The following is a 26,470-nucleotide window of genomic DNA, read 5'->3' on the forward strand; positions in this document are numbered from 1 at the left end:
TCTTTTTCTCTTTATCTACTTCCCTCTCTTTCTGGCTCTCTTTCTATGTTCTCTCTTTTTCATTCTTTCTCTCTCTTTCTCTCTCTAAATAACTTTCTTTCTCTCTTTTCTCGCTCTTTCCCTTTCTCTTTCTTTTTCTCTTGTTTGTTCTTTCTCTTTTTCTCTTTCTTTTTCTCTCTTTGTCCTGTTCGCTCTTTCTCTTTTTCCGCTTTATCTATTTCTGGCTCTCTTTCTGGCTCTCTTTCTATGTTCTCTCTTTTTCATTCTTTCTCTCTCTTTCTCCCTCTAAATAACTTTCTTTCTTTTCTCTCTCTCTCCTTTTCTCTTTCTTTTTCTCTCTTTCTCCTGTTCGCTCTTTCTCTTTTTCTCTTTCTTTTTCTCTCTTTGTCCTGATCGCTCTTTCTCTTTTTCTCTTTATCTATTTCTCTCTCTTTCTGGCTCTCTTTTTATGTTCTCTCTTTTTCATTCTTTCTCTCTCTTTCTCTCTCTAAATAACTTTCTTTTGCTCTTTTCTCTCTCTCTCCTTTTTCTCTTTCTTTTTCTCTCTTTCTCCTGTTTGCTCTTTCTCTCTTTCTCTTCATCTATTTCCCTCTCTTTCTGGCTCTCTTTTTCATTCTTTCTATCTCTTTCTGAAGCACATTGTAAAGCGCTTTGGGAGGTCTTCATTGACTTGAAAAGCGCTATAGAAATGCAGACCATTTACATTAACATGGAAGTTTGAAGTTTAATATAGTCACATGACGAGGCTGCTACGTTTGATTGGTTAAACGTGGTAGCGCCTGGCGAGGTTCTGTGTCAAAATAAATGGGCCTTAGCGGAGACAGACAGACATGGAGGGGATTGATTATTAGTACTTCAATGTCGCCTAATGTCGCGGAGTAAAAGTACCTTTTGTGTTCTCACAAATTTACTCAAGTAAAAGTATCAGGATTTAAACATACTCCTAGAAGTACAAAAGTTCCCAAAACTTACTCAAGTAAATGTAACAGATCAGGCCCGCTAAGGGATTGAAACTGCCCCGCGAGACAACGCTCAGAGAAGCGCAAGAGAAAAACGAGATGCAGGTCGAACTATGTCCACTTGATTTTGCCAAAGCCAGGCGCCTCTGACAAATGCTGTAACTGGATTTCTCTCTTTCTCTCTCTCTCTTTCAGTATCTCTCTCGTCCTCCCTTTTTCTCTCACCTTCTATCTCTCTCTCTTTCTCTCGCTCTGTCTCTCTTTTTCTTTCTTTGTTCCTCTTCTTCTCTTTCTCTATCTGTGTCTTTTTACCTTCTTTGGCTCTCTCTTCCTTTTTTTCCTTTTCTCTGTCTTTTCTCTCTCTCTCTTGCATCAACCTCATCTTTCTCCCCTTCTCTCTTTATCTCCTTCTCTCTTTCTCTTTCTGTTTGGATTTCTTTCTCTCTCTCTTTCTTTCCCCCTGTCTCACTATTTCTCTTTTTATCTGTTTTGTTTAACATTCTCTATCCCTCGCTCTCCTTTATCCCTCTCTCTCTCTTTCTCCCTTTCTCTCTTTCTTTGTCCCACTCTCTCTCTTGTTCTCTCCCTCTCTTTCTCTTATTTCTTTCTCTCTTTTTCTTTCTCCTCAATCTACTAGTCTTTCTTTCTTTCTCTTTTTCTTTCTTTTGTTGTTTCTTTTTTCTTTCTTTCTTCCTTTCTTTCTTTCTTTCTTTCTTCTTTTCTTTCTTCTGTCTGTCTTTCTTTCATTCTCTCCAACTTTTCTTTTCATTCTTCTTTTTTTCTTTCTTTTTTCCCCTTTTTTCTTTCTTTCTTTCTTTCTTTCTTTCTTTCTTTATGTCCATCTCTCCTTTTCATTCTTCCTACCTCATAAGTCCGGCCCCTGAGAGAATGTTTGTTCTATCTTGTGGCCCCCGAGTTAAAATGAGTTTGACACCCCTGGTTTAAATCTAAGCTTAAAACACACTTCTATTCTAAGCAGTTATATCCTCCGATTTGCCTGATTGCTCCAATAGATAGATAGATAGATAGATAGATAGATAGATAGATAGATAGATAGATAGATAGATAGATAGATAGATAGATAGATAGATAGATAGATAGATAGATAGATAGATAGATAGATAGATAGATAGATAGATAGATAGATAGATAGATAGATAGATTTATATTAGAAAGATAGATAGATACAGCAGTATCCTTGTGTTGAAAAATAAAATAATAAAAGAAAGATATAGAATACAAAAATACCCAATATAACGTTTTGCTATAAAGTATTTCAATAGTGCTACGGAAAATACACACTGTAATAAAAATAGGGTAATATGCAAATGTGGGGGTGGGGTTTAATGTGGGCTTTTACTCCCCCGGGTGGAGTTAAAGAGCCTCATGGCATGAGGAAGAAAAATATGAATTATTGAAACATGTACAACAAGCTTGTCCATCTAAAAAAACATGTTTTAATTGATAAAACAAATAAAGGTTTCCAATTCTCATTAGACCTCATGTGCGTTTCCTCATTTTCCTCATGTTGGGGTTTTTGAGTTTTTCCTTGCTCTCATGTAGGTTTTAGATCAGGGGATGGTGTCATGATAGTCTGTAGTTTGCAATAATCTGTGAAGCCGTTTGAGACTCCTTGTAATTAAGGCCGTCACAAACAAAAATGACTTGACAGTTCTCGGATTTCACCTACAGCAGGTTGTTTTTGGAACGTCACCAGTTCAGAGGGACAGGAGTATTGTTTCAAAACTGTTGGGTCGGGACTCTTAAGTTTGTTGGTGAAATATTGATATGTAATCCATGCATTATCACACATTTCACAGTGCCGTTTTGTGTCAGATACAGGACCCAATCGCGTAACGTTCTCACACAAGCTTATTTCAAGGGAATTGGGGAGTCATGCACGTTAGGAAGCCGGTCTGGCGTGGAAGGGCAGGACACCAGAGACCGACGAGATCGATAACAAATCAGGGTAACGAAAATAAACAGGAGACACTAGACAGGAACCAAAATTGGAGAAACTAACAAACAGGACAAGAATAGACGGAAAACAAAACTGGAACCTGAAATTAAACAGTACAAAAATAAACGGGAACAATACCGGACTGCAGATATCACAGGAAAACAGGACAGAACCTACGTCTTGTGGGGCAGAAGTTCGTTGACGGGCTGACCCTGAAGCAATAGAACGCTGAGCCTTATATACACAGAAAGTCAATCTCTAAACAAGCCGTAGCTGGCACAACACAGGCGGGGCCAATTGGGCACCTTGGCAACCGTGACACACACGGGTGTGGCCCAAGTGGGCGCCATGGCAACCATGAGAGTTTTTAGGTGTTCCATAAGGGGCGATGGGCGCATCATAGAACAAACTAATGCTAGCTGCCGTTAATCACGAGGGAAGAAGAAACACAATGAAAAAGCCAAATAACTAGAGATCAGCGCCGTCTTTTAAAGCAGACTAAACGAGCCGTATCTGGCACAACACGGGCGGGGCCAATTGGGCACCATGGCAACCGTGACACACACGGGCAGGGCCAATTGGGCACTACGGCAACCGTGACACACACGGGTGTGGCCCAAGTGGGCGCCAAGGCAACCATGAGAGTTTTTAGGTGTCCAATAAGGGGCGATGGGCGCATCATAGAACAAACTAATGCCGGCTGGCGTTAATCAGGAGGGAAGAAGAAACACAATGAAAAAGCCGAACCACTAGAGATCAGCGCCGTCTTTTAAAGCAGACTTGTTGAGAAACATGGCAACAATTTCCAACATTTACAAGCATGGCGGCGCAGTGGTTAGCGCGTGTGCAGGCACAGTTCTAAGGTCTTGGGAACCTCCTGTGTGGGTTCAAATCCAGCTACCGGACTTCCTGTGCGGAGTTTGTATGTTCTCCCCGTGCTCGCGTGGGTTTCCTCCCACGTTCCAAAGACATGCATTTCAGGTGGATTGGCCGGTCCAAATTGTCCCTAGGTGTGAACGGGGGCGGCTGTAGTTTAGGAGGTAGAGCGCTCGTCTTGGGATCAAGGGATCCCAGTTCGAATCCCGGCTTGTCCGTGTTACATGTCGAAGTGTCCTTGGGTAAGACACTGAACCTTTAATACTCCCAATAAGCAGGTTAGCGTCTTACATGGCTGCAATACAAGGCCGCTGTTGGAAAATGTAAAGCACACTGTAAAGCGCTTTGGGAAGTCATTGACTTGAAAAGCGCTATAGAAATGCAGATCATCATTATAATGACAAAATTGGTGCGGAGGTTCAGGGTTCAAGTCCAGCTACCGCAGCCTCCCCGTGTGGAGTTTGCATGTTCTCCCTGTGTCTGCGTGGGTTTCCTCCGGTTTCCTCCCACATTCCAAAAGTCCAAATTGTCCCTAGGTGTGAATGAGCTAGTGTGATGTCTGTCCCTGTGTGCCCTGCGACTGGCTGGCAACCAGTTCAGGGTGTCCCCTGCCCACTGCCCGATGATTGCTGGGATGGGCTCCAGCACCCCCGGGACCCTACTGAGGATAAGCGGTGGAGATAATGAGATGAGATGAGACAAGCACCCCACCCAAAACTGAAGCACTTTTCAATCCTTGAAAACACAAGATTCAAATTCGAGGATTTCAAGCACCCGTACGAACCTTGGATTAAAATACCCTTGTAATGCGTGAATTCTACCTTCTGGCTCCATAGACAACCTCCACAACGAAGACCCGAACAAAGGTGAAGTTATTCCCCGAAAAATTAAGGTTTTTAATCTCCATCCAAAATGGAGAACGATGCCGACTTCCTGAAGCCACGTTCCCACAGGGTGTGTTCCTCCGTTCCCCTGCTCGTCCTCATCCCACAAATAGGAAAAGCTTACTTGACGTCTTCATGGCTCATCTTCAGCTCGTCTGTGCCGGAGCTTCTCCTCGTCCGCTCTGAACTTATTGAAGCGGCCTCAAAACACTTCCTTCCATCCCTCCTCCTCCTGCTCGATGTGCTCTCGCTCGCTCCTTTCCTTCATCCCCTTGGAGAGGGTCGCCGAATTCCGGATGGCCTCGGTGCAGGAAATGACTCGCTCCTCTTGGATTGGCCCCGCCTTGGAGGTCTGCGGGACCTCTTCTGTTCAAAAGTCATGCGGCGGGCCACGTTTGGCCCTTGGGCCGTGAGTTTGGTACATGTGGTCTACTGGATAAAACATCACTTGACCAGTTTAACCTTTTAAACATTACTAACTTATTAACGTAACTTAAAAAAAACATCAAAGAAAGCCACGCAGGTCCATAAAGAGCAAGGGTCATAAAACTTTTTGTTACTGATTGGCATGAAGGGCCACCATTTTGATAGACATTTCTAAAAAAATGACAATTTATGTTATTACTATGTCGTTACTATGTTATTACTAGGTTGACATTATTAGACATAGAGTTGCTGTCTTTTATTTTATTTTTAACAAATATGATTTGATAATAATGTATACTACACTAAAAAGCACGTACTGTACTAAACTCCATTCAAAAAACTCCTTCCTGTCTCTGTCTATTATCCACCTGTCATTTTCCTTTGTCTCTTTGCCTCTCCTTTCTCTGTTTCTTTTACTCCCCCCTTTATTCCTTCTTTCTCAAAGTGTCTTTTTTCATTCTACTTCTTTGTCTCGCTCTTCCTCCACCCTCTCTTTATTTTTCTCTCGCCTTATCTTTCTGTCTTTCTTTTTTCTCTCGAACTCAAAGTATCTCTTATTTTTCCTTCTTGTTCTTTGTTTTTCTTTTTCTCTCGGTGTCTTTAGATTCACTTTGTCCTTCGCTCTCTTTCTTTGTTTTGTTCTCCATGTTTGTCTCCTCTCTTTTTCACTCTCCCATTTAGTCTCTCCTTTCCCTTTCTTATACACTCTTTATTTCAATCTTTGTCTCTTTGTCGCCCTCTGTTGGCTGTTTTCTTTCTCTTTAACTCTCTCTCCTCCTTCCTTTTCCCCTCTTTTTCCCATTCTCTCTCTTTTTGCTCTCCTCTTTCTCTCTCTCTCTTTTCTCTCCTCTTTCTCTCTCTTTTTGCTGTCCGCTTTCTCTCTCTTGTGCTGTCCGCTTTCTCTCTCTTTTTGCTCTCCGCTTTCTCTCTTTTGTTGTTCTCCGCTTTCTCTCTCTTTTTCTCTCCTTTCTTTCTCTCTTTCTCTCCCTGTCTCTTTTTGCTCTCCTCTTTCTCTCTCTCTCTCTTTTTGCTCTCCTCTTTCTCTCTCTCTCTCTTTTTGCTCTCTCTCTCTTTGCTCTTTCTCTTTTTGCTCTCTCTCTTTTTGCTCTCTCTCTCTCTCTATCTCTCTTTGCTCTCTCTCTGTCTGACGAAGGGCCTTAAAATGTTCCCGTCAATGATGGAAAATTGTCAATTAAAGTAACATCTGCAGACACATAATTATCAAAGAGGTAAATATTTCTACAGATTTGTTTAACTTAGATTTCTTAGAGAGTATAGTAGTGTGTGTGTGACAGTATAGTGGTATGTTTAAGTGAGTACGGTGGTGTGTATGAGGGTATAGTAGTATGTATGAGAAAGTATAGTAGCATGTGTGTGCCAGTATTGTAGTTTATGTATAGGTGTATAGTAATATGTGTAAGAGAGTACATCAGTATGTGTCTGAGAATATATTAGTATAGTAGTATGCATCTGTATATGTGTGAAAGAGTATAGTACCGGGAGCACGAGAGTATAGTAGTATGGGTTGGAGAGTATTGTAAAGTGTGAATGAGAGTAAAATGGTACCTGTGAGAGAGTATCACAATGTGTGCATGAGAGTATACTGGTATGTATGGAAGAGTATTGTAGTATGTGAACAATAGTACATGTATAGTGATATCAGTGAGAGAGTACTTTAGTGTGTGTATGCGAGTATATTAGTATGCTTGGGAGAGTATTTTAAGTGTGTGATAAAGAGTATAATGCTATTGTGAGAGAGTATAGTAGTGTGTGTATGACAGTATAGTGGTATGTTTGAGAGAGTACAGTGGTGTGTATGAGGGTATAGTAGAGTATTGTAAGTGCGTGAATAAGAGTATAATGCTATCGTGAGAGAGTATAGTAGTGTGTGTATGACAGTATAGTGGTATGTTTGAGAGAGTACAGTGGTGTGTATGAGGGTATAGTAAAGTATTGTAAGTGCGTGAATAAGAGTATAATGCTATCGTGAGAGAGTATAGTAGTGTGTGTATGACAGTATAGTTGTATGTTTGAGAGAGTACAGTGGTGTGTATGAGGGTATAGTAGAGTATTGTAAGTACGTGAATAAGAGTATAATGCTATCGTGAGAGAGTATAGTAGTGTGTGTATGACAGTATAGTGATATGTTTGAGAGAGTACAGTGGTGTGTATGAGGGTATAATAGAGTATTGTAAGTGCGTGAATAAGAGTATACAGTAATGCTATCGTGAGAGAGTATAGTAGTGTGTGTATGACAGTATAGTGGTATGTTTGAGAGAGTACAGTGGTGTGTATGAGGGTACAGTATGAGAGAGTATAGTAGTATTTGTGCACGGGTATGACTGTGTCTGTATGAGAGTATAGTTGTGCACGAGTGTGAGTATGAAGTTATATGTGAGAGCAAGTATAATTTCCTTCTCAAACGGCCTTATATACTTGTAGGTTTGTGGGAACCCAATTTGTCTCATTCCACAGCATGGCAGAATTTAATCAAGAATTAGCGCATGAATGTGTTAGCGGATGCTAACGTGTGGTCGCTAATCTGGACCTGCTGGGCTTTGTGCAAGTTTTTTGCGCTCGTGAGAGATTCATTCACTCACACAATGTCCCGGCGGTATTTTCATTTCCCGCTTGTCAGGTAACACAAAAGCTCCAAAGTCTGGGAAACTCCATTTTTTTTTCCCTAATTTGTCGTCTTAAAATTATTCGTAGTATGTAGTAGCGGCCGTGTTAAAAACAGGAGATTGAAGAAAAATATTCGTAGAAATGCGCAAAAAAACACGTTTTTATGTCTTATTTTTTGCAAATTGAAGGCAAATAGCTCGGGGTCTACTACAAAAAAATACTACGACAGAAATACTACAAAACTAAATATAATATACAGTGCCTAAAAACACCTTCTTATTTGCCTTTCATTCAGAATACGAAATAATGCTACTGGAATACTACAGAAATTCTACTGTAGTAATACTTTGATAGGAAATACTACTTTCAAAATGCTACAAATTACACTAATACTACAAAACATACTACTACATGAATACTACAAAATTACTGCAAGACTAAATATAATATACAGTGCTTAAAAACATGGACCCACATATTATTTGCCTTTTATTCGCAATACAAAATAATGCTACTGGAATACTACAGAAATTCAACTATAGTAATACTTTGATAGGAAATACTACTTTCAAAATGCTACAAAATACAACTACACTAATACTACAAAAATACTACTACAGAAATACTACAAAACTAAATATAATATACAGTGCCTAAAAACACCTTCTTATTTACCTTTCATTAGGAATACGAAATAATGCTACTAGAATACTACAGAAATTCAACTATAGTAATACTTTGATAGGAAATACGACTTTCGAAATGCTACTCAATACAACTCCACTAATACTACAAAAATACTATGAAATCATTCTATGGACAATACAAAAAGACATTTACAGTAATCGGATAAATAAAGGACAAAAATACTACAAAAATTCTATAACGGTAATACTGTCACAACCAGACAAGAAGTAGAACCCAAATGCGTAACGTTAATCACAAGTTTATTCGGTGCTCGCTGGACGCGGGAAGCAAGCCGCTCACGGAATCTGAACATGCTCCTAATGCGGAAGTGGATCTTCCGGAGCGGGAGATTGTGGTGTAGTAGACGGAAAAATGGGTCGTTAGCCGGGACGGAAGAGCAGAATGTGGTCGGGGTCAAAGAATGAGTCGTTAGCCGGAACGGGAGATCAAAACGTGGTCAGAAACGTGTAGTAGCCGGAGACAAACAGGAAATCAGGAACGGACGGGTGGAAAACGGGTGAACGAACGGGAGTCAGAGTCAAAAATGCTTGCCTTGTGAAAACAGAGATTTGCTGACGGACTGACAACAGGCGCATGAAAGGACTGAGCTTAAGTCGGACGGGGAACCAATCAGGAAGTCAGCAGCGGCTGGAGCCAAACGAGTGGGCACAGGTGAAATTAATCAGTCATCATGACAAATACTGAAAAAAATTCTACTTCATGAATTACTTCAAAAATACAACTACAGCAATACTTAAAATAACCTACTACAGAAATACAACCAAAATCGTACTACAGAAATACTACAAAAATAAAACTATAGTAAACTAAATGTGAAATGTTGTGCTTGATATCAATGACCTTATATCATATACTGCTTGATTCTGAAATTAAAAGAATACTACAGAAATAGTACTGAAACACTACTATTGTAATACTTCAATACAGAAATACTTCTACAAAAATACTACAAAAACACAACCACAGTAAAACTACAACTATTCTACTCCAGAAACACAACAACATTTCTACTACATAAAATACTTCAAAAATACAACAACAATACTACTACAAAAGTACTACAGAATTCTACGACAGAAAAACTACTATTACAGGAGTACTACAAAAACACAAGTGCAGTAAAATAAATTTAGAATATAATGGGACTTTATATATTTTTTTGCTTTTATTTTGAAAAAAAACCAACACTACATAAATACTACTATCATAATAAATTAATACAGAAATACTACAAAATGCAACTACAGTAAAACTACAAAAATACAACCAATGTAATACTACCAATGTAATACGACAAAGATTCTACAGAAATACCACAAAAAGTATACTACAAAACTACTAGTACAATCCTACTGCAGAAATACTTCAAAAAGCAACTATGGTAATACCACAAAAATACTCGAGAAATTTTACAAAATTCAACTACAATAATACTTCAGAAATACAACAGAAACAATACAAAAACTACAATTGAAATACTAAAAAAATCCTACTCGATGAAATACTCAAAAATACAACTACAGTAATACTACAAATATCCTACTACAGAAATACTACCAAAGACCTACTCCAGAAATACTACCAAAAAACAACCTACAGTAAACTCAAACGTGCTTACAACAGTAACTTTATACATTATTTTGCTTTTACTCTGAAAATAAAAACCGTTACTAAAAAAATACTACCATAGTAATATTTACTACAGCAATACTACAAGAAAATTCAACAAAAATACCACACATACCACAAAAGGTTTACTACATAAATACAACAAAATACAACTACAGTGATACCACAAATATCCTACGATAGAAATACGACAAAATACTTCATAAATACCACAGCAATTTTACTACGGAAATAATACAAAAATACTCCGGAAATACAACAAAAATACAACTGCAATACCACGAAACCAAATATCAACTGGTGGTGACGCATGTCTCCCAGCAGGGGGCGCTCCAAACCCATTTCATTTTCCATTGACGTCATCCCAACTCCCACCCAAGAGGGGAACAGATATTAGAAGGAAAGAAGCCAAATACCCATCATGCTTTGCGAGAGGGCGCGGTAGGAATACCGTACATTTTCATACAGTAAAGTTAATCATAGTAACTTCTACTCGACAGTGACATTATCTTTATTTTATGTTGCCAAAAAGGCAAGATGGAACCCGTAGGAATCTTTTTTTAAATAGATTTGACAACTTTGGATATGACAAGACCTGACACGACGGGTGTCAAACTCATATCGGCTTGAAAGCCAAATAGTAGAAATAGTAGAGAGAGAGAAAGAGAGAGGGAGAAAAGGAAAGCAAGAAAAATGAAAGTGTGGAAGAACGAAAGAAAGAAAGAGAGAAGAGAGAGAAAGAGAGAAAAGGAAAGCAAGAAAAAGGAGAGTGGGGATGAAAGAAAGTGAGAGAGAGAAAGGGACATCCAGAAAGAAAGCTGAAGAGAGAAGAAGAGACTGCCTAAGAAAGAAAGACAGAGAAAAAAGGAGAGGAAGAAAAAGAGTGAGAGAACAAAAAGGAAAAAAAGAAAGCGAGAATGAAAGTGAAAGGGAAAGTAATAGAAAGAGACGGATAACGAGATACAGAAAGAGAGAAAGAAACGAAGAGGGAGTGAGAGAGAAGAAGGAAGAAAGAGAGAGAAAGAAAGAAAGAAAGGGAAATAGAAAATGAGCAATAGAAAGCGAAATCAAAAAAGGGGAGAGAGAAAGACGCAAACAGAAAGAAAGTGAAAAGGAAAGAGAGAAATAAGTAGTGAAAGACAGAATGAGAGAGAGTAAAGAAGGAAGGCAGAAGGAAAGAAAGAAAGATAGAAAGAAAGATAAAAAGAAGGAAAGAAAGAAAGAAAAATAAATCATAAGAGAGGGAGAATGAATGAAGGAGTACGAGAGAAAGAAAGAAAGTAAAAAGAAAGGAAGGAAGCAAGGAAGGAAGTAAGAAAAGAAAGAAAGAGTAAGAGAGGGAGAATGAAAGAAGGAGTAAGAGAGGGATAATGAAAGAAGGAGTAAGAGAGAAAAAAAGAAAGAAAGAGAGAGAGAGAGAGAGAGAGAGAGAAAGAGAGAGAGAAAGAGAGAAAAGGAAAGCAAGAAAAAAGAGAGTGGGGATGAAAGAAAGAAAGTGAGAGAGAGAAAGGGACATCCAGAAAGAAAGCTGAAGAGAGAAGAAGAGACTACCTAAGAAAGAAAGACAGAGAAAAAAGTTGAGGAAGAGAAAGAGTGAGAGAACAAAAAGGAAAGAAAGAAAGCGAGAATGAAAGTGAAAGGAAAGAAAATAAAAAGAGACGGATAACGAGATACAGAAAGAGAGAACGAAACGAAGAGTGAGTGAGAGAGAAGAAGGAAGGAAGAGAGAGAAAGAAAGAAAGGGAAATAGAAAACAAGCAATAGAAAGCGAAATCAAAAAAGGGGGAGAGAGAAAGACGCAAACAGAAAGAAAGGGAAAAGGAAAGAGAGAAATAAGTAGTGAGAGACAGAATGAGATAGTAAGAAAGAAAGAAAGAAAGAAAGAAAGAAAGAAAGAAAGAAATAGTAAGAGACGGAGGATGAAAGAAGGAGTACAAGAGAAAGAAACAAAGGAAGGAAAGAAGGAAGGAAGAAGGGAAGTGAGGAAGAAAAGAAAGAAAGAGTAAGCGAGGGAGAATGAAAGAATGAGTAAGAGAGGGATAATAAAAGATGGAGTAAGAAAGAAAGAAAGGGAAATAGAAAACGAGCAATAGAAAGCGAAATCAAAAAAGGGGAGAGAGAAAGACGCAAACAGAAAGAAAGAAAGTGAAAAGGAAAGACAGAAATAAGTAGTGAGAGACAGAATGAGAGAGTAAGAAAGGAAGAAAGAAAGAAAGAAAGAAAGAAAGAAAGAAAGAAGGAAGGAAAGAAAGGAAGAAGGAAAGAAAGTAAGAAAGAAATAGTAAGAGAGGGAGAATGAAAGAAGGATTACGAGAGAAAAAAAGAAAGGAAGGAAGGAAGGAAGGAAGGAAGGAAAGAAGGAATGAAGGGATGGAAGGAAGGAAGAAAAGAAAGAAAGAGTAAGAGAGGGAGAATGAAAGAAGGAGTAAGAGAGGGAGAATAAAAGAAGGAGTAAGAAAGAAAAAAAGAAAGAAAAAAGAAAGGAAGAAGGAAAGAAAGTAAGAAAGAAATAGTAAAAGAGGGAGAATGAAAGAAGGATTACGAGAGAAAGAAAGAAAGGAAGGAGTAAGAGAGGGAGAATGAAAGGAGTAAGAAAGAAACAAAGAAATAAAGAAAGAAAGAAAGAAAGAAAGAAAGAAAGAAAGAAAGAAAGAAAGAAAGAAAGAAAGAAAGAAAGAAAGAAAGAAAGAAAGAAAGAAAGAAAGAAAGAAAGAAAGAAAGAAAGAAAGAAAGAAAGAAAGAAAGAAAGAAAAGACTCAACCTGTCGGCGGGCCTGATCCGGCCCACGGTCCCTATGCTTGACACCCCTGCTTCACATTCAACCCTCTCCCTCGACTGATTTCACAGGTGGAGGAAAAGAAGCTGTCACGTGACAGGAAGTGAAGGAAGTGACAGCCGATGAAAACAATGAGCGCACAAGAAACCATCGGTGAGCTTCAGCCCGTCGAGGCGGCGTGTGCTCCACTGTTTTCTATTCCCGTTTTTCAACCGTTTCAACATTTTGAATTCCGGTTTGAATTCAGTTCAATCCCTATTCAAACTATACTCCTTTTGCTTATGTCTAGGTTGTTTCAAATTTCAAAGGCAGTTAATGTGTTCTGGTGCTATTTCTAATTAACCTACCCCTTTAGGCAGCATTTGGCCTACTCCTGTTAACTTTGTCATGGACCAGAACAGGATCAGGACCCAAACGCGTGACGTTAATCACACAAGCCTTTTGTTTGACGGGAAATGGGGAGTCATGCGAGTTAGGCAGTAGTCTGGCGTGAAATGATAGGAAGCCAGAGGCAGACGAGATCGATACCAATTGCCCGAGTTGATATCGGACAGATGGGGTTGATACCGGACAGAACAGGACAAACAGGATATCGAAAATAAACAGGACAAACTAGACGGGAACAAAAACTGAAGAAAATAATAAACAGGACAAAAATAGACGGGAACGAAAACCGGAAACCGGAATTAAACATGGCAAAATAAGGGGAACGATACCGGACAGGAAATACCAACAGGAACAGGACCGAGTCGAAACCCACGTCTTGCGGGGCAGAAGTTCGTTGACGGACTGACAAAGGAAAAACGAAAGCACTGAGCTTAAACAGACAGAAAGCCAATCCGTCAATGAGCCGCAGCTGGTGCCCCACGGGCGGGGCCGATTGGACGCCGTGGCAACCGTGACAAACTTCCTTTAATGATTTCCATTGCTACCCATTTAGACAGCTTTCAAGGACAGTTAAATTGTTCTGTTGCTCTTTCTACTCCTTTCAACTTTGTCATGAACCAGAACTGGATCAGGACCCAAACGCGTGACGTTACGCTGTTTTTATTCATCTATCATGCTGTTGAGGCAGCTTTTATTTACATCCCAATTTGCTTCAAATTTCAAAGGTAGTCAATTTTGTCCTGTCGCAATTTCTCTTTCCGCAGCATCCCGTTTAGGCAGCTTCCTGTTTTGATTTCCTTTGATTTCCAGCAGCCCGTCTGTCTTTGGTCTCATCCAGATTGCTTCTTTTATTTATTTCTATTGCGGCCCATTTAGGCAGTGAAGGATTTCATACATTTTACTATAAAGGATTTTATACGATTAAATACAAGTTACATTTATTGAGTGCAATGAAGATTTTCACTGAGTGGGCTTCAGGTCACGCTGCTCCAAATGCGGAATATTTTGACTCGGGAATTTTGATGACAGGACTCTGACGGAGGACGGCAAGCAATGTTTGGAGAACAAGGCCCAGATGACGTAGAAACGCTCGGTGTTGTTTTGAGTTTTTCCAGACATCGAGGCGAGGCGGCGGAGCCGACGTGAGGGCTTTCCTGGCACGCCCATGGGAGGAGCCGGCACACCGGCTTGCGGAAATGACGAGGGCCGAGAGAAGGAAGCAGGGAGATCGAGAGAGGAGGTTCGACTGAGGCTTGAAATGAAATGAAATGAAATGATCTGCATTTATATAGCGCTTTTCAAGTCAAGACTTCCCAAAGCGCTTTACAGTGTGCTTCACATTTCCCAATAGCGGCCGTGCAGCCATGTAAGGCGCTAACCTGCATATTGGGGGTACTAGGGGTTCAGTGTCTTACCCAAGGACACTTCGACATGTAACACGGAGGAGCCGGGATTCGAACTGAGATCTCTTGATCCCAAGACGAGCACTCTACCTCCTGAGCCACTGCCGCCCCAAGTGACACTAATTCGGCCATATTCGATGGAGTTCACTTAGTTAAACTGTTTATGTTAGGTGCCACAGGGTCAGATCCTGCGTAATTTACCGGGTTGCTAAAAGCTAGCTGCCACTAATTGTTTTGGACGAACCCATTGACTTGTGTGTCTGCCCCGCTGTTTGACTGACAGCATACACCAGCCTATCACAGTCAAGCCCACCGGCAGTCATGCCCAATCAACACACAAAACCCTCCCTAACCTGCCCCTGTGATTGCATTTGCTGTTTGCTGTCTGCTCAGAACACAAAGCACAATATGTTGATATCTATGTTAAGTATTTGTAACATGTTCAAGAGCGCAGTGGTTAGTGCGTGTGCGGTACAGTTCTAAGGTCTTGGGAACCTCCTGTGTGGGTTCAAATCTAGCTACTGGACTTCCTGTGCAGAGTTTGTATGTTCTCCCCGTGCTTGCGTGGGTTTCCTCCGGGCACTCCTCCTCCCACATTCCAAAGACATGCATTTTCAGGTGGATTGGCCTGTCCAAATTGTCCCTAGGTGTGAATGAGCGAGTTGTCTGTCCCTGTGTGCCCTGCGATTGGCTGGCAACCAGTTCAGGGTGTCCCCTGCCCACTGCCAGATGATTGCTGGGATGGGCTCCAGCACCCCCTACTGAGGATAAGCGGTGCAGCTAATGAGATGAGATGAGATGTTCAAGAGCATCCCGTCTTGGCAGCCTCAGTTCTGTTTTAACTTTTACAGCAACCGATTTCCATGATCCACTGCAGACCAATTTCGGGTTCTCATCATAAATATAATCCATGGTGTTTTCAAGAGCAGCCCATTGAAGGATTTTATACATTGGACTATAAAGGATTTTGTACGATTGAATACAAATTATATTTAATGCAAAAGATATTCACTGACTGGGCTGTGGTGCGAGGTCAGGGCACCCTAGTGGAAAATGTTGTTTACAGGAACGGCGGGAACGGGACGTAAGGCTGATAAGATAATCAGCACATCCAGATGCAGAAAGGCCGACGTAGAAACGCTCGGTGTTGTTTTGAGTATCCCAGACATTGCGACGCTCTTCGACAAGATGGTGAAGCCCAGGGGGGGGCTTCCTTGGCACGCCCATGGGAGGAGCCGGCACACCATCATTCGGGGCGAAGATGGCCATTAGGAGAAAGCTAAAGGACTTGAGAAAAAGGCTTCACACAGACTCCAACGTCACTAATTCAGCAGTTTTCGATGGAGTACACTTAGTTAAATTTTTAGGGAAAATAAATCTGCCCCCGTTTACTCTTAAGAAATGAGCGCGCATTAATTGTTTGGTGAATTTAGGTTGTGTTTCAATTAATGGAGTCAAATAACTAATTGGAACAATTTGGTAAATGGTACATTTTGATATTTACTGTTTGGATTTCTATTCCTACCGCTACACCAGGGGTGTCAAACTCATTTTAACTCGGGGGCCACAAGATAGAACAAACATTCTCTCAGGAGCCGGACTTATGAGGTAGGAAGAATGAAAAGGAGAGATGGACGGAAAGAAAGAAAGACAGAAAGAAAGAAAGAAAGAAAGAAAGAAAGAAAGAAAGAAAGAAAGACAGAAAGAAAGAAAGGAAGAAAGAAAGGAAAAAAAAAGAAAGAAAGAATGAATGAAAAGAAAAGATGGAGAGAAAGAAAGACAACAGAAACACAGAAAGAAAGAAAAAGAAACAACAAAAGAAAGAAAAAGAAAGAAAGAAAGAAATACTAGTAGATTGGGGAGAAAGAAAAAGATAGAAAGAAATAAGAGAAAGAGAGGGAGAGAACAAGAGAGAGGGTGGGACAAAGAAAGAGAGAAAGGGAGAAAGAGAGAGAGGGATAAAGGAGAGCGAGAGTTAGAGAATGTTCAACAAAAGAGACAAAAAGAGAAATAGTGAGAGAGGGGGGAAGAAAGAGAGAAAAAGAAATCCAAACAGAAATAGAAAAAGAGATAGAGAGAAGGAGAGAAAGAGAGAAGGGGAGAAGGAGGAGGTTGATGCAAGAGAGAGAGAGAAAAGACAGAGAAAAGGAAAAAAAGGAAGAGAGAGCCAAAGAAGGTAAAAAGACACAGATAGAGAAAGAGAAGAAGAGGGACAAAGAAAGAAAAAGAGAGACAGAGCAAGTGAAAGAGAGGGAGATAGAAGGTGAGAGAAAAAGGGAGGACGAGAGAGCGACTGAAAGAGAGAGAGAGAAAGAAAGAAATACAAGTACAGCGTTTGTGAGAGGCGCCTGGCTTTGGCAAAATCAAGTGGACATAGTTAGACCTGCAGCTCGTTTTTCTCTTGCGCTTCCCTCAGCTTTGTCTCGCGGGCCAGATTCAATCCCTTAGCGGGCCTGATCCGGCACCTGTGTTCTACACCAAGTCTTTGGTCTACACCTGTTTGCTTCCTGTCCATTTCTATAGCAGACTATGTTGAAGTTCAGCTGGTTTTCCAGAGCAGCCTGTCTAGGCAGAACAGACTATGCTAGGCTATGCACGCTCCACAAAACCAATCAAATAAGCACCAGGTGACTTGCCCCTGCGATCGCATTTGCTGTTTGCTGTCTGCTCAGGACACAAAGCACAATATGTTGATATCCATGTGAAATATTATTCACCTTGCTCCAGTATTCGAAGCAGCTGCTTCCTGGCAATGATGCGTGAGAGACGGAGGGCCGATCTGCGTCGGGGGGTCTGTCCCAACCTCAGGTAATGGTCATGCCCGTCGGGCGTCATGGCTTCCAGGCACTTCCCTTCGTTGGCGCTATCGCTGTCACTCTCCTCACTATTCGGCCGGGTCTTGCTCACAGTTTCTGTTTCTTCTTCTTCCATGGCGGAATCTTGTCTTTGGGAGATTCCTGTACGAACACTCCTCAAGAATTCCTCTGACATGCCCTCACTGGATCAGGGGCCCCCGCCTACTGCTTCCTGCCGACCAATCGAATCACTTTAGCCGGTAGCGTCCCTCTCACCTGGGTTCACTCGCAAATGTCATGTTTTTGGTCAAAACACCAAAACAGTCTTCAAACGAATATATCCCGACATACAGTAGTTATAGTTATAGTTAGTTGTGATTGCTTCAGCAAGGCACAACTACATTGCCAAATGCTGTAAGCCGGAATAATGGGTTTTGAAAATCTCCCACCCGGAATACATGGGCCCATTCATTTCTATGGGTAGTCATGGAAACGAGGGCTTTTCCAGAGGGTAGTCATAGTAAGCAGGGACTGTCCAGGGTGGCTTGAGGGGGCCAGACCCACATTACCTTTAACCATGGGTAAATGGTGAATTCCAAAGAGTGGATGCTAGCGAAAGGATGCTAACAGCTATGTGCGCCACTAGCAAAGTCTTGGGCTGGCAAGTATTAGCGCAAGCTAGCTCTAAACACTGTCGGCAATGCTAACTTCTCATCTCATTAGCTGCACCGCTTATCCTCAGTAGGGTCGCGGGGGTGCTGGAGCCCATCCCAGCATCATCAGGCAGTGGGCAGGGGACACCCTGAACTGGTTGCCAGCCAATTGCAGGGCACACAGGGACAGACAACTCGCACGCTCATTCACACCTAGGGACAATTTGGACCGGCCAATCCACCTGAAATGCATGTCTTTGGAATGTGGGAGGAAACCGGAGTGCCCGGAGGAAACCCACGCAAGCACGGGGAGAACATACAAACTCCGCACAGGAAGTCCGATAGCTGGATTTGAACCCACACAGGAGGTTCCCAAGACCTTAGAACTGTGCCGCACACGCGCTAACCACTGCGCCGCCGTGCCAATGCTAACTTCTTCATAGTAAAACATTTTGGTAATGGCTATATTTTAACGACTTCATATTTACAAATTATGCTAATGGCCTCATGCTAATGAGTTATGCTAACAGGTACATTATAAAAAGTGATGCTAACGGCTAAATGCTAACGTTTTCATGCTAGATTTTTTTGGTAATGGCTATATGTTGACGAATTAATATTTACAATTTATGCTAATGGCCTCATGTTGATGAGTTATGCTAATGGATAAATGCTAAAAAGAGATGCTAACGGCTGAATGCTAACTGTTTCGTGCTAAAAACTTTTGGTAATGGCTATATTTTAACGACTTCATGTTTACAAATTATTCTAATGGCCTCGTGTTAATGAGTTATGCTAACAGATACATGCTAAAAAGTGATGCTAATGGCTAAATGCTAACTGCTTCATGCTAAAAAATTATCCTAATGGACACATGCTAACGAATTAGCAAAACGAATGGGCTCAATGGATTCCGGATGGGCTAACTCAAATCGAACGGCCCATTCTATTTGAACGTGTATATTTTAAAAGTTTTTAAAGTGTAATAACAGTGTTATTACTATGTTTTTGCCATGAATGTGAATTTTGGACCTCCACAAGGCATATCCTTGTTGTTAACGATTATGGGCCCATCCGAAATGAACTTGCCAGTAGCAGGGGGGGGGGTGGGGGGGGGTGGGGGAATGGATGCCGCCCACAGAACCAAGTAAAAAAATGACAGAAACATCTCTCTTGTAAGAGTTGTGATGGATCTGAAAGATGATACCGGTGTATACATAACCCCGGTTGTTTGCATTATGAGTTAGCATAAGGATTTTAACTCATTGAGATAAATCTGTCATTTTTAACTTGGTTCTGTATGGGGAAGAAGATGGAATGATAATAATAATAATAAAAATAATATTTTGGAGGAGATTCATAGGCCATCACAACTAATAACAATTATTACAGTTGCAATGAAAAAATATCACTACACATACAATATATAATACAGTATGTCACATATTAAATACAGTGATTCCTCTACCTATAAGCAACTCCAGCTACGAGGAATCCGAGATAAAAGATGATTTTTGAGCGAATATTTTGCCCGGCATACAAGAGAAAAACCAAGTTTTGAGAATTTCCAGACGTTACCACTAGAAACCTGTGCTTTAAAGTCTCTTATTATTATCTTATTACGAGATTTTTATGTTAAATTCTTATTTATATGTGTTTTTAGTGATCAGGAAGATGTATTTTGTAGCAAATAAGGGTTTATTTGGATGTTTTTGGGAGGCCAGGAACAGATTAATTCGATTTCAGTTATTTCATATCGGGGAAAATGACTCAAGATACAAGCAATTCTAGATAAAAGTATGATCCGGGACTTTTTTTTATTGTTTGAATTTTTTTTTAAATGGTAGGCGTTTTTAAGTGAAGAAAAAAAGTAGTTCTGCACATTAAGCAGTGTTGGTACACATGCCATTGTACTGTAGCTCATTGCTGCCCAGAATATTCTGTAATTGAAAACCTCAAAGAGAACTGTTTATCTCTCCAGCTTTTATTTTGAGCAACCTATTGTCTTAAGACCCGGACATAGACAAATATACAAAGGAAGAACGAAGCTTTCACTGTCACGGTCGCCATGGCTACCAGTCTGCCGCGCCCCCGAACTCAGCTGCAGCAGATCAGCTGATTGCTGGTCTGCTATTTAAGGCTGGATTTTGGGTTTGGCGGGCGCTGGCTCATTACACAATCCCAGGTCTGTTATGCCTTGTCCTGTTTTAGGTTTAAACATTTTCCGTCTGTTATGCCTTGTCCTGTTGAGTTCGTGCCGGAGGAACTCTGTATTGTTCTGTTTTGGTCCCGGAGTATTGGGCGACTTTTATTTTGTTAAATAAAACTTATGATCGTCAACGCATATGAGTTCTCCCTTCCTGCCTCCGTTCTGGTCCGGTCACCCCTTCCACTCCACCACGCCACGTGACATTCACACCCAAAAACAAAAGAAAAAAGATGAATGATGTTATGAGAAGCGCCTATAAAAAAACAAAAATACATAAAATATAAAAAAAAACATTTGGGGTCAACAAAGGAACTGTCTGTCAAGTAATAGATCCAAGAAATTGAAAACCTTCAAATCCATGAAACTAAAAAAAAAACCTCCCATACATTTACACTAACACACCTTTCTCCCACAAACACACCTTGACCTCATAAGGAATGTTCCTATTGTTTTCAAGTGGCCCTTATTGTCCACATCCTCTAGTGTGACGTCCTCCATGAGACCACCACCAAAACGTGACGACACCACCCCCTATAGGCAGAATCGAGGTACTGCAACAACAATTCACCTCACGTGCGGGGAGATACCGTAACGTAAATTCCGGACTATAAGCCGCTACTTTTTTCCCAAACGTTCAACCCTGCGGCTTATTCAGTGATGCGGCCAATTTATGTAATTAGACTGGTGGAATATATGCGCCGAGGAAGACTGTAACTTCTTGGCTTGTGCATACAGTAAATTAAATAAGCCTAAACATACCCTCATCATGCAAAATGCAAAAAGAAAGGCACATGACGCAGCTTTCAAGCTAAAAGCAATCGAGCAGTCCGGTAAAGAAGGAGCGAGCGTGTTGCTAGCGTGTTTTGGAATAAGGGAGCGTGGGACGACGTCTATATGACGAAGTTTCTTTCCGACACTGAGGAAGACGACTTTGACGGCTTCAGTTCTAAGGAGGAAGATGAGGACGGTTTACCGTGATTTTTACAAGTACGGTATGTGTTTTTTACCAGACCCGTTTACTGTGTTGCGAGCGTGTTGCTAGCATGTTGCTACCATTAACTGCCCTGTCACAGGCACGGTTTGGGATGAAAGTTATATTGTTATTATTAAAGCTTTGAAAACTCTCTCGGTGTACCGTCTTTCTTTGTAAATATGTGTAACCATGAATATAATGTATTTGCAACTGTATATTTTTGTAATGTCTTTATTTCAGACACTTATTCTGATATGTTTCCCAACGGGCGAATAAAAAGAAGGGGCGAAAAAAACGCGGGCTGACGGGAAGTGGGGACTGGTAAAGGTGAGTGTTTGTGGACGCGGCAGACAATAATGGATATATATTCTTCCCACCCTTACTTTTGGAAATATACACTTTTTTCCTTGGATTACTTTCAACGGGACCCGGACTCTGCAGGTCTGCATCAAACCTTAAGTACCGATATTATTTTCCGTTCATTTTGCTGGCTGTGATTTTTGGACTGTGTACTTTTATGAAGGACATTCAGTTTCAATCGCGGGACTCAGTCGGGTTTGGGTTAATTTTTTTGTTTGTTACATTTTGTTAATGTGAGCGCATGCGGCTTATATACAGGTGCGGCTTGTGTAAGTACAAAATCGGTTTTCCTCTTAAAATGTGGTGGGTGCGGCTTATAATCAGGTGCGCTCTATAGTCCGGAATTTACGGTATCTTCAAGGATTTTTTTCATGGTTACAGCTGCAATTTCTAACATCAGGAACAAAAAGAAGCTCACCAGAGCCACAAAACGAAATTATTTAGATTTCTTTTGGAGCTACAAAGTGAATTTTAAGACAAAATACAACAAAATCGCTCTCCAGACAAAAGCTAATTCTTTATCGCATTTTATTTCTCTGTGTGACGTTAGATGTTGGGATCAAATCTATGAAATAATAATAATGCCAGAGCCTGTGTCCCACATCAATATAAATGTAACGGGTGTAATAATAACTTTTGTTTTATTGAAATTCCTGCTGAAATATATGTATAGTTTTTGGTAAGTGTCCTGCGATGATGAGTCCAACATTGCCACCTGCTGGTATGGGGTGGGGTTTGTTTTGGCTTTTGACATGTGACCGGAAGGCGGGGTTTTGTTGGCAGTCTACAGAGCCAGCTGCCAACGGTAAGACACATCTTTTGGTGCTCCACAAAAAAAGTTAATTTTAAACCTTATAACCACAGCTGACAAATCTCTCAACATGCACAGTAATGTGATTGAGGTTGTCAAGCTGTTTGGATTTATTTTCGTTTTGTTTCTGTTGTGCTAAAATGTTAATTCCCCTTATAGAGATCAAAGAGATCAAAGCCAGCAGAGAAGCTAATGTTGTGACTCATTTCATCTGCAGGTAAATTGTATCCGTTTTTATACTCATTATTGTTATTATTTCTATTTTCTCAGATATATAAAAATGATGATGTTGGTTAAAATTCAGACTAAAGAAAAATATGTTGAATTCATTGTAAACGTTAAAAAAACACTATACGATCTCTTGTTAAAATGGATGTAAAATGTATTGTGATATTCTAAAATGTATTTTATGTAAATTGAAAAAAAAACACTTTGATATGCTTAGGACAGTCTACAGAACGAGCTGCCAACGAGATCAAAGCCAGCAGAGAAGCTAATGTTGTGACTCATTTCATCTGCAGAAATTGGCTGGTCCAAATTGTCCCTAGGTGTGAATGAGCGAATGAGTTGTCTGTCCCTGTGTGCCCTGCGATTGGCTGGCAACCAGTTCAGGGTGTCCCCTGCCCACTGCCCGGAGATGGCTGGGATGGGCTCCAGCCCCCCCGCGACCCTAATGAGGATAAGCGGTACGGATGATGAGATGAGATGAAACTGTAATAAAAACCTCATCATCCAGTCCAGCGTGAATGTGGATCTTTGGTGGGACAGGTACACCGCAGTTACATTGGTGCCGTGACCCGTGACTTCTATCAAGCTCTCCGAACCGTGGACTGTAATAATGCCAGAGCCTGTGTCCCACATCAATATAAATAAACCGCTCAAAATGAGTCAGTTCAGGCAGTTACTTAAGAGTGTTGAGGCTCATTTTTGACTAAATAATGGTTTTAAAACAAGGTGCAAGCAAAGTTCTTCTGAAAAAGTGTCACAAAATACTGCAATTTGAGGCTATCAATGTATTTACCTTCAGTGCAGACGGCGCTGGGCAAAGGAGAAGGGTTACGGTTAGGTGTAGCCCCGCCCATTCCTACCGTTCGACCATTCAAATTGCTCCATATTCTTTACTAGAGCTTTTTGGTTTCAAAACTTTTTCTGTGAGTTTTCATCCTAAAGTATATCAACGATGAACATAGATTGTCGAATGAACTTCGATATAAAGGATTATTTAGTGATTTACAGCCATAAAAGGTCTGTTGTTGTGACTCCTTGACACTAAACTGTGATTAAAATTGTGTCCTTTATATACTGGACCAAACCAGGCTTTGCATAATGTAACGTACTAAAAAATAAGTACTCTTTAAATAGCATCCCGTGGCTTGCGAACCATTTGTTTCTCACCACTGCGTTATAGCCTGACATTCTTGACCAGTGTCCACGATGATTGGCTGTAAGCGCGGAAGTTTGGTTTGATTCGTCTTTCACTGTATCTCCGGCGGGCGGGAATCCTTGATCCAGCGTGGCAGGAAATGCAAACCACACGGATTGTTATTAACACATACCGCCTCAAAGCCTCACTTCAAGTTCAGTCCGATAAGAAGCAGCGTTAGTAAAACTACAATAAGTGAAAAATGATGGAAGTTATTTTGCTTCCTGTGCGGCCTGGTGCCAAGCTACCCACGCCAAACTAACTTGGTGCATTGGCACCCACGAGGAGCTGTTGACACCGTTCCGCGCATGCGCACTAACAGGACCGAGCATGCTGACAAGCTGGCATCTGAAACCCTTCTCTCTCCTGCACACATTATGATTGGAATTCCGGCTATTTTTACAGAACCGACTCTTTCGGCTCGGCTCATTAAAAAGAGCCGACTCTTTTGGCTCCCAAACGGTTCGTTAGATTTTATCATTTTTTAATGATTTATTACTAATGATAATGAAACATTATTCACCAAATTAATTCATTTGGAAAATGTATTCTGCTACTGTATTATTATAGCAGTTATTGTTTTGATATACAGTAAACTTTTACCGAATTTAAACAATCATATTTTTGTACTAAGCAAATCAACGCAGAGATGACGACACTCCTATGTTAAGACAGGGAGAGAAAGAGAGAAGAAAAGGATAGAAAAAGATCAAAATAAAGAGAGAAAAAGACAAAGAAATCAAGAGAGAGAGATAAACAGGGAGAGAAAGAGAGAGGACAGAGAGAGAAGGATTGAGGGAGAGAGTGTAACAAGAGAGTGAAAGGAAGAGAGAGAGAGGCAGAGAAAAAAGAGGGGAAAAGAGCAAGAAAGAGAGAGAACGAGAAAGAAAGAAAGAAAGAAAAGGGAGGGAGAAAAAAACAGAGGGATAGATACGGATAAAGAGTGAAAGAAAATGAAACAAGAGAAAAAGAAAGAAAGAGAAAGAGTGACAGAGAAAGAACAGCCAGAAAAAGAATGGTCAGAAAGAGATGGATAGGAAAAGAAAAAGAGAAATGAGAAAGAGAACTAGATGAAGAGAAACAGATATATGGATAGAGAGAGAAAGTGAAAGAATGAAGAAGAAGAAGAGAAAGACAGTAAGAGAAATAGAGGAAGTCAGTAAAGGAAACAGAGAAAAAGAGGTGGAGAAAGAAATGAAGAGAAAGAGAGATATACAGTAAAAGAGAGAGGAAGAGTGATAGAGAGAGTGAGAGAGGGATAGAGAATATGAGGTGAAGAGGTAGAGATAGAAATAGAGAGAGAGGAAAAAGAGAATGAAAGGGAAATACATAAAGAGAGTGAACGAGAGAAGGAAAAAGCGGAGGAAGAGAGGGAAAATTAAAGAGTGAGAGCGAGAAAGAGAGTGAATGAAAGAAAGAAAGAGGGAGTGAGAACAACAAAGGGTTAAAGAGAGACTGAGAGGGAGGGGGGGGGAGAGAGAACTATATAAAGATACAGAGACAGAGAGAGAGAGACAGAGAGAGAGAGAAAGAGAGAGAGAGAGAAAGAGAGACGGAGAGAGAGAGAGAGAAGGAGAGAGAGAGACAGGGAGAGGGAGAAAGACAGAAAGATCCGGTGTTTCGAAAAGAGCCGCCTTCTTATTAACAGGAAGCCGGCTCTTTTTGCTCACTTCTAAAGCCGGTTAACGGAACTGTTTCGTTCACGAACACCCTCTTCCTCTGCACACATACACTCCGATGCTAAATATGACCTTCCCAAAAATACGCACGCACATAAACGCACCATAACAACTTTTCTCGCCTGCTGACGTCACAAGCGAATAGCAAGACAAAATGGAGCCGAGCGCGCCTGACCTGCCAGCCGCCTTTCCCGCACATTCCTCCACAGAAGATCCCAGGCTTTGGCTGTGGATTCCCGCAGTTGCTCGCTAATGGACCTCCGCAGCTGCAGCGTGGCGCTTCTCCGCGGGCTCGTCATGCTTCGCGCATCCCGGTTCCGAGACCGATCGCCCCCCCTCCTCCTCCTCTTCCTCCCCTCCCCAAAAACAGTCCCCCAAAATCTGCAGTGAGTTGGCGTCCTCGGTCTCTGCGTCACCTCCTGCGCATTCCCACCGAAGCGGACCGGGTCTTCCTTTTTGCTCCGTGCGTCCGCGTGCACGCGCGTGGAAGACGCCAATGCAAAAGTCGCGGGCGTGCGCGCGAGAGCGAGGCTGGACGTGTGACAAGGAGAGCCAGATGTGAAGGGGACGGACGGCGGGGGTCTCATGCAGCCTTTCACACACTTTCTCACATTTTTTTAAGTGCACGAACCAGTGGCGTAACAGACATTAGTCTCGGGGGGGCAATTCAGACGCGTGGGGGGGACGCAACTATATTACCCCGACTCACAGCATATCCAGCAACACGCATACAAAAGGTTCTATTATTTTAAAGATGGGTGTCAAACTCATTTTAGCTCGGGGGCCACATGGTAGGAAAAAAACTCTCACGGGAGGGGCGGACACGTACATTATTAAGAAAGTAAGGAAGAGAGAGAGAAAGAGAGAGGGTGGGGGAGTCAAGTCACATGTATTTGTATAGCCCCTAACCACATAGTCTTAAAGGGCTGATCAC

At 41.1% G+C, this 26,470-nt stretch overlaps 1 protein-coding gene across 2 annotated transcripts in view; it reads right to left on the reverse strand.

The window, feature by feature from the left end:
• The window catches only part of stard13a (StAR related lipid transfer domain containing 13a), a 44,115-nt gene extending 17,986 nt beyond the window's left edge, over positions 1-26,129 (reverse strand). The window contains exon 1 of one of the 2 annotated variants that reach the window (XM_088320861.1): positions 25,712-26,129. In XM_088320861.1, coding sequence (XP_088176987.1) covers positions 25,712-26,123 — 412 coding nt within the window. In that variant the 5' untranslated portion in view covers positions 26,124-26,129. Of the gene's footprint in view, positions 1-17,350; positions 17,749-25,711 lie in introns of those variants that run through there. The other variant, XM_088320862.1, reaches the window with a different exon arrangement.
• Positions 26,130-26,470: the final 341 nt, after the last annotated feature.

Source organism: Urocampus carinirostris, chromosome 17 (genome assembly GCF_059441175.1).
Source record: "Urocampus carinirostris isolate Australia breed hairy pipefish chromosome 17, RoL_Ucar_1.0, whole genome shotgun sequence".
In the NCBI taxonomy this organism is placed as follows: domain Eukaryota; kingdom Metazoa; phylum Chordata; class Actinopteri; order Syngnathiformes; family Syngnathidae; genus Urocampus; species Urocampus carinirostris.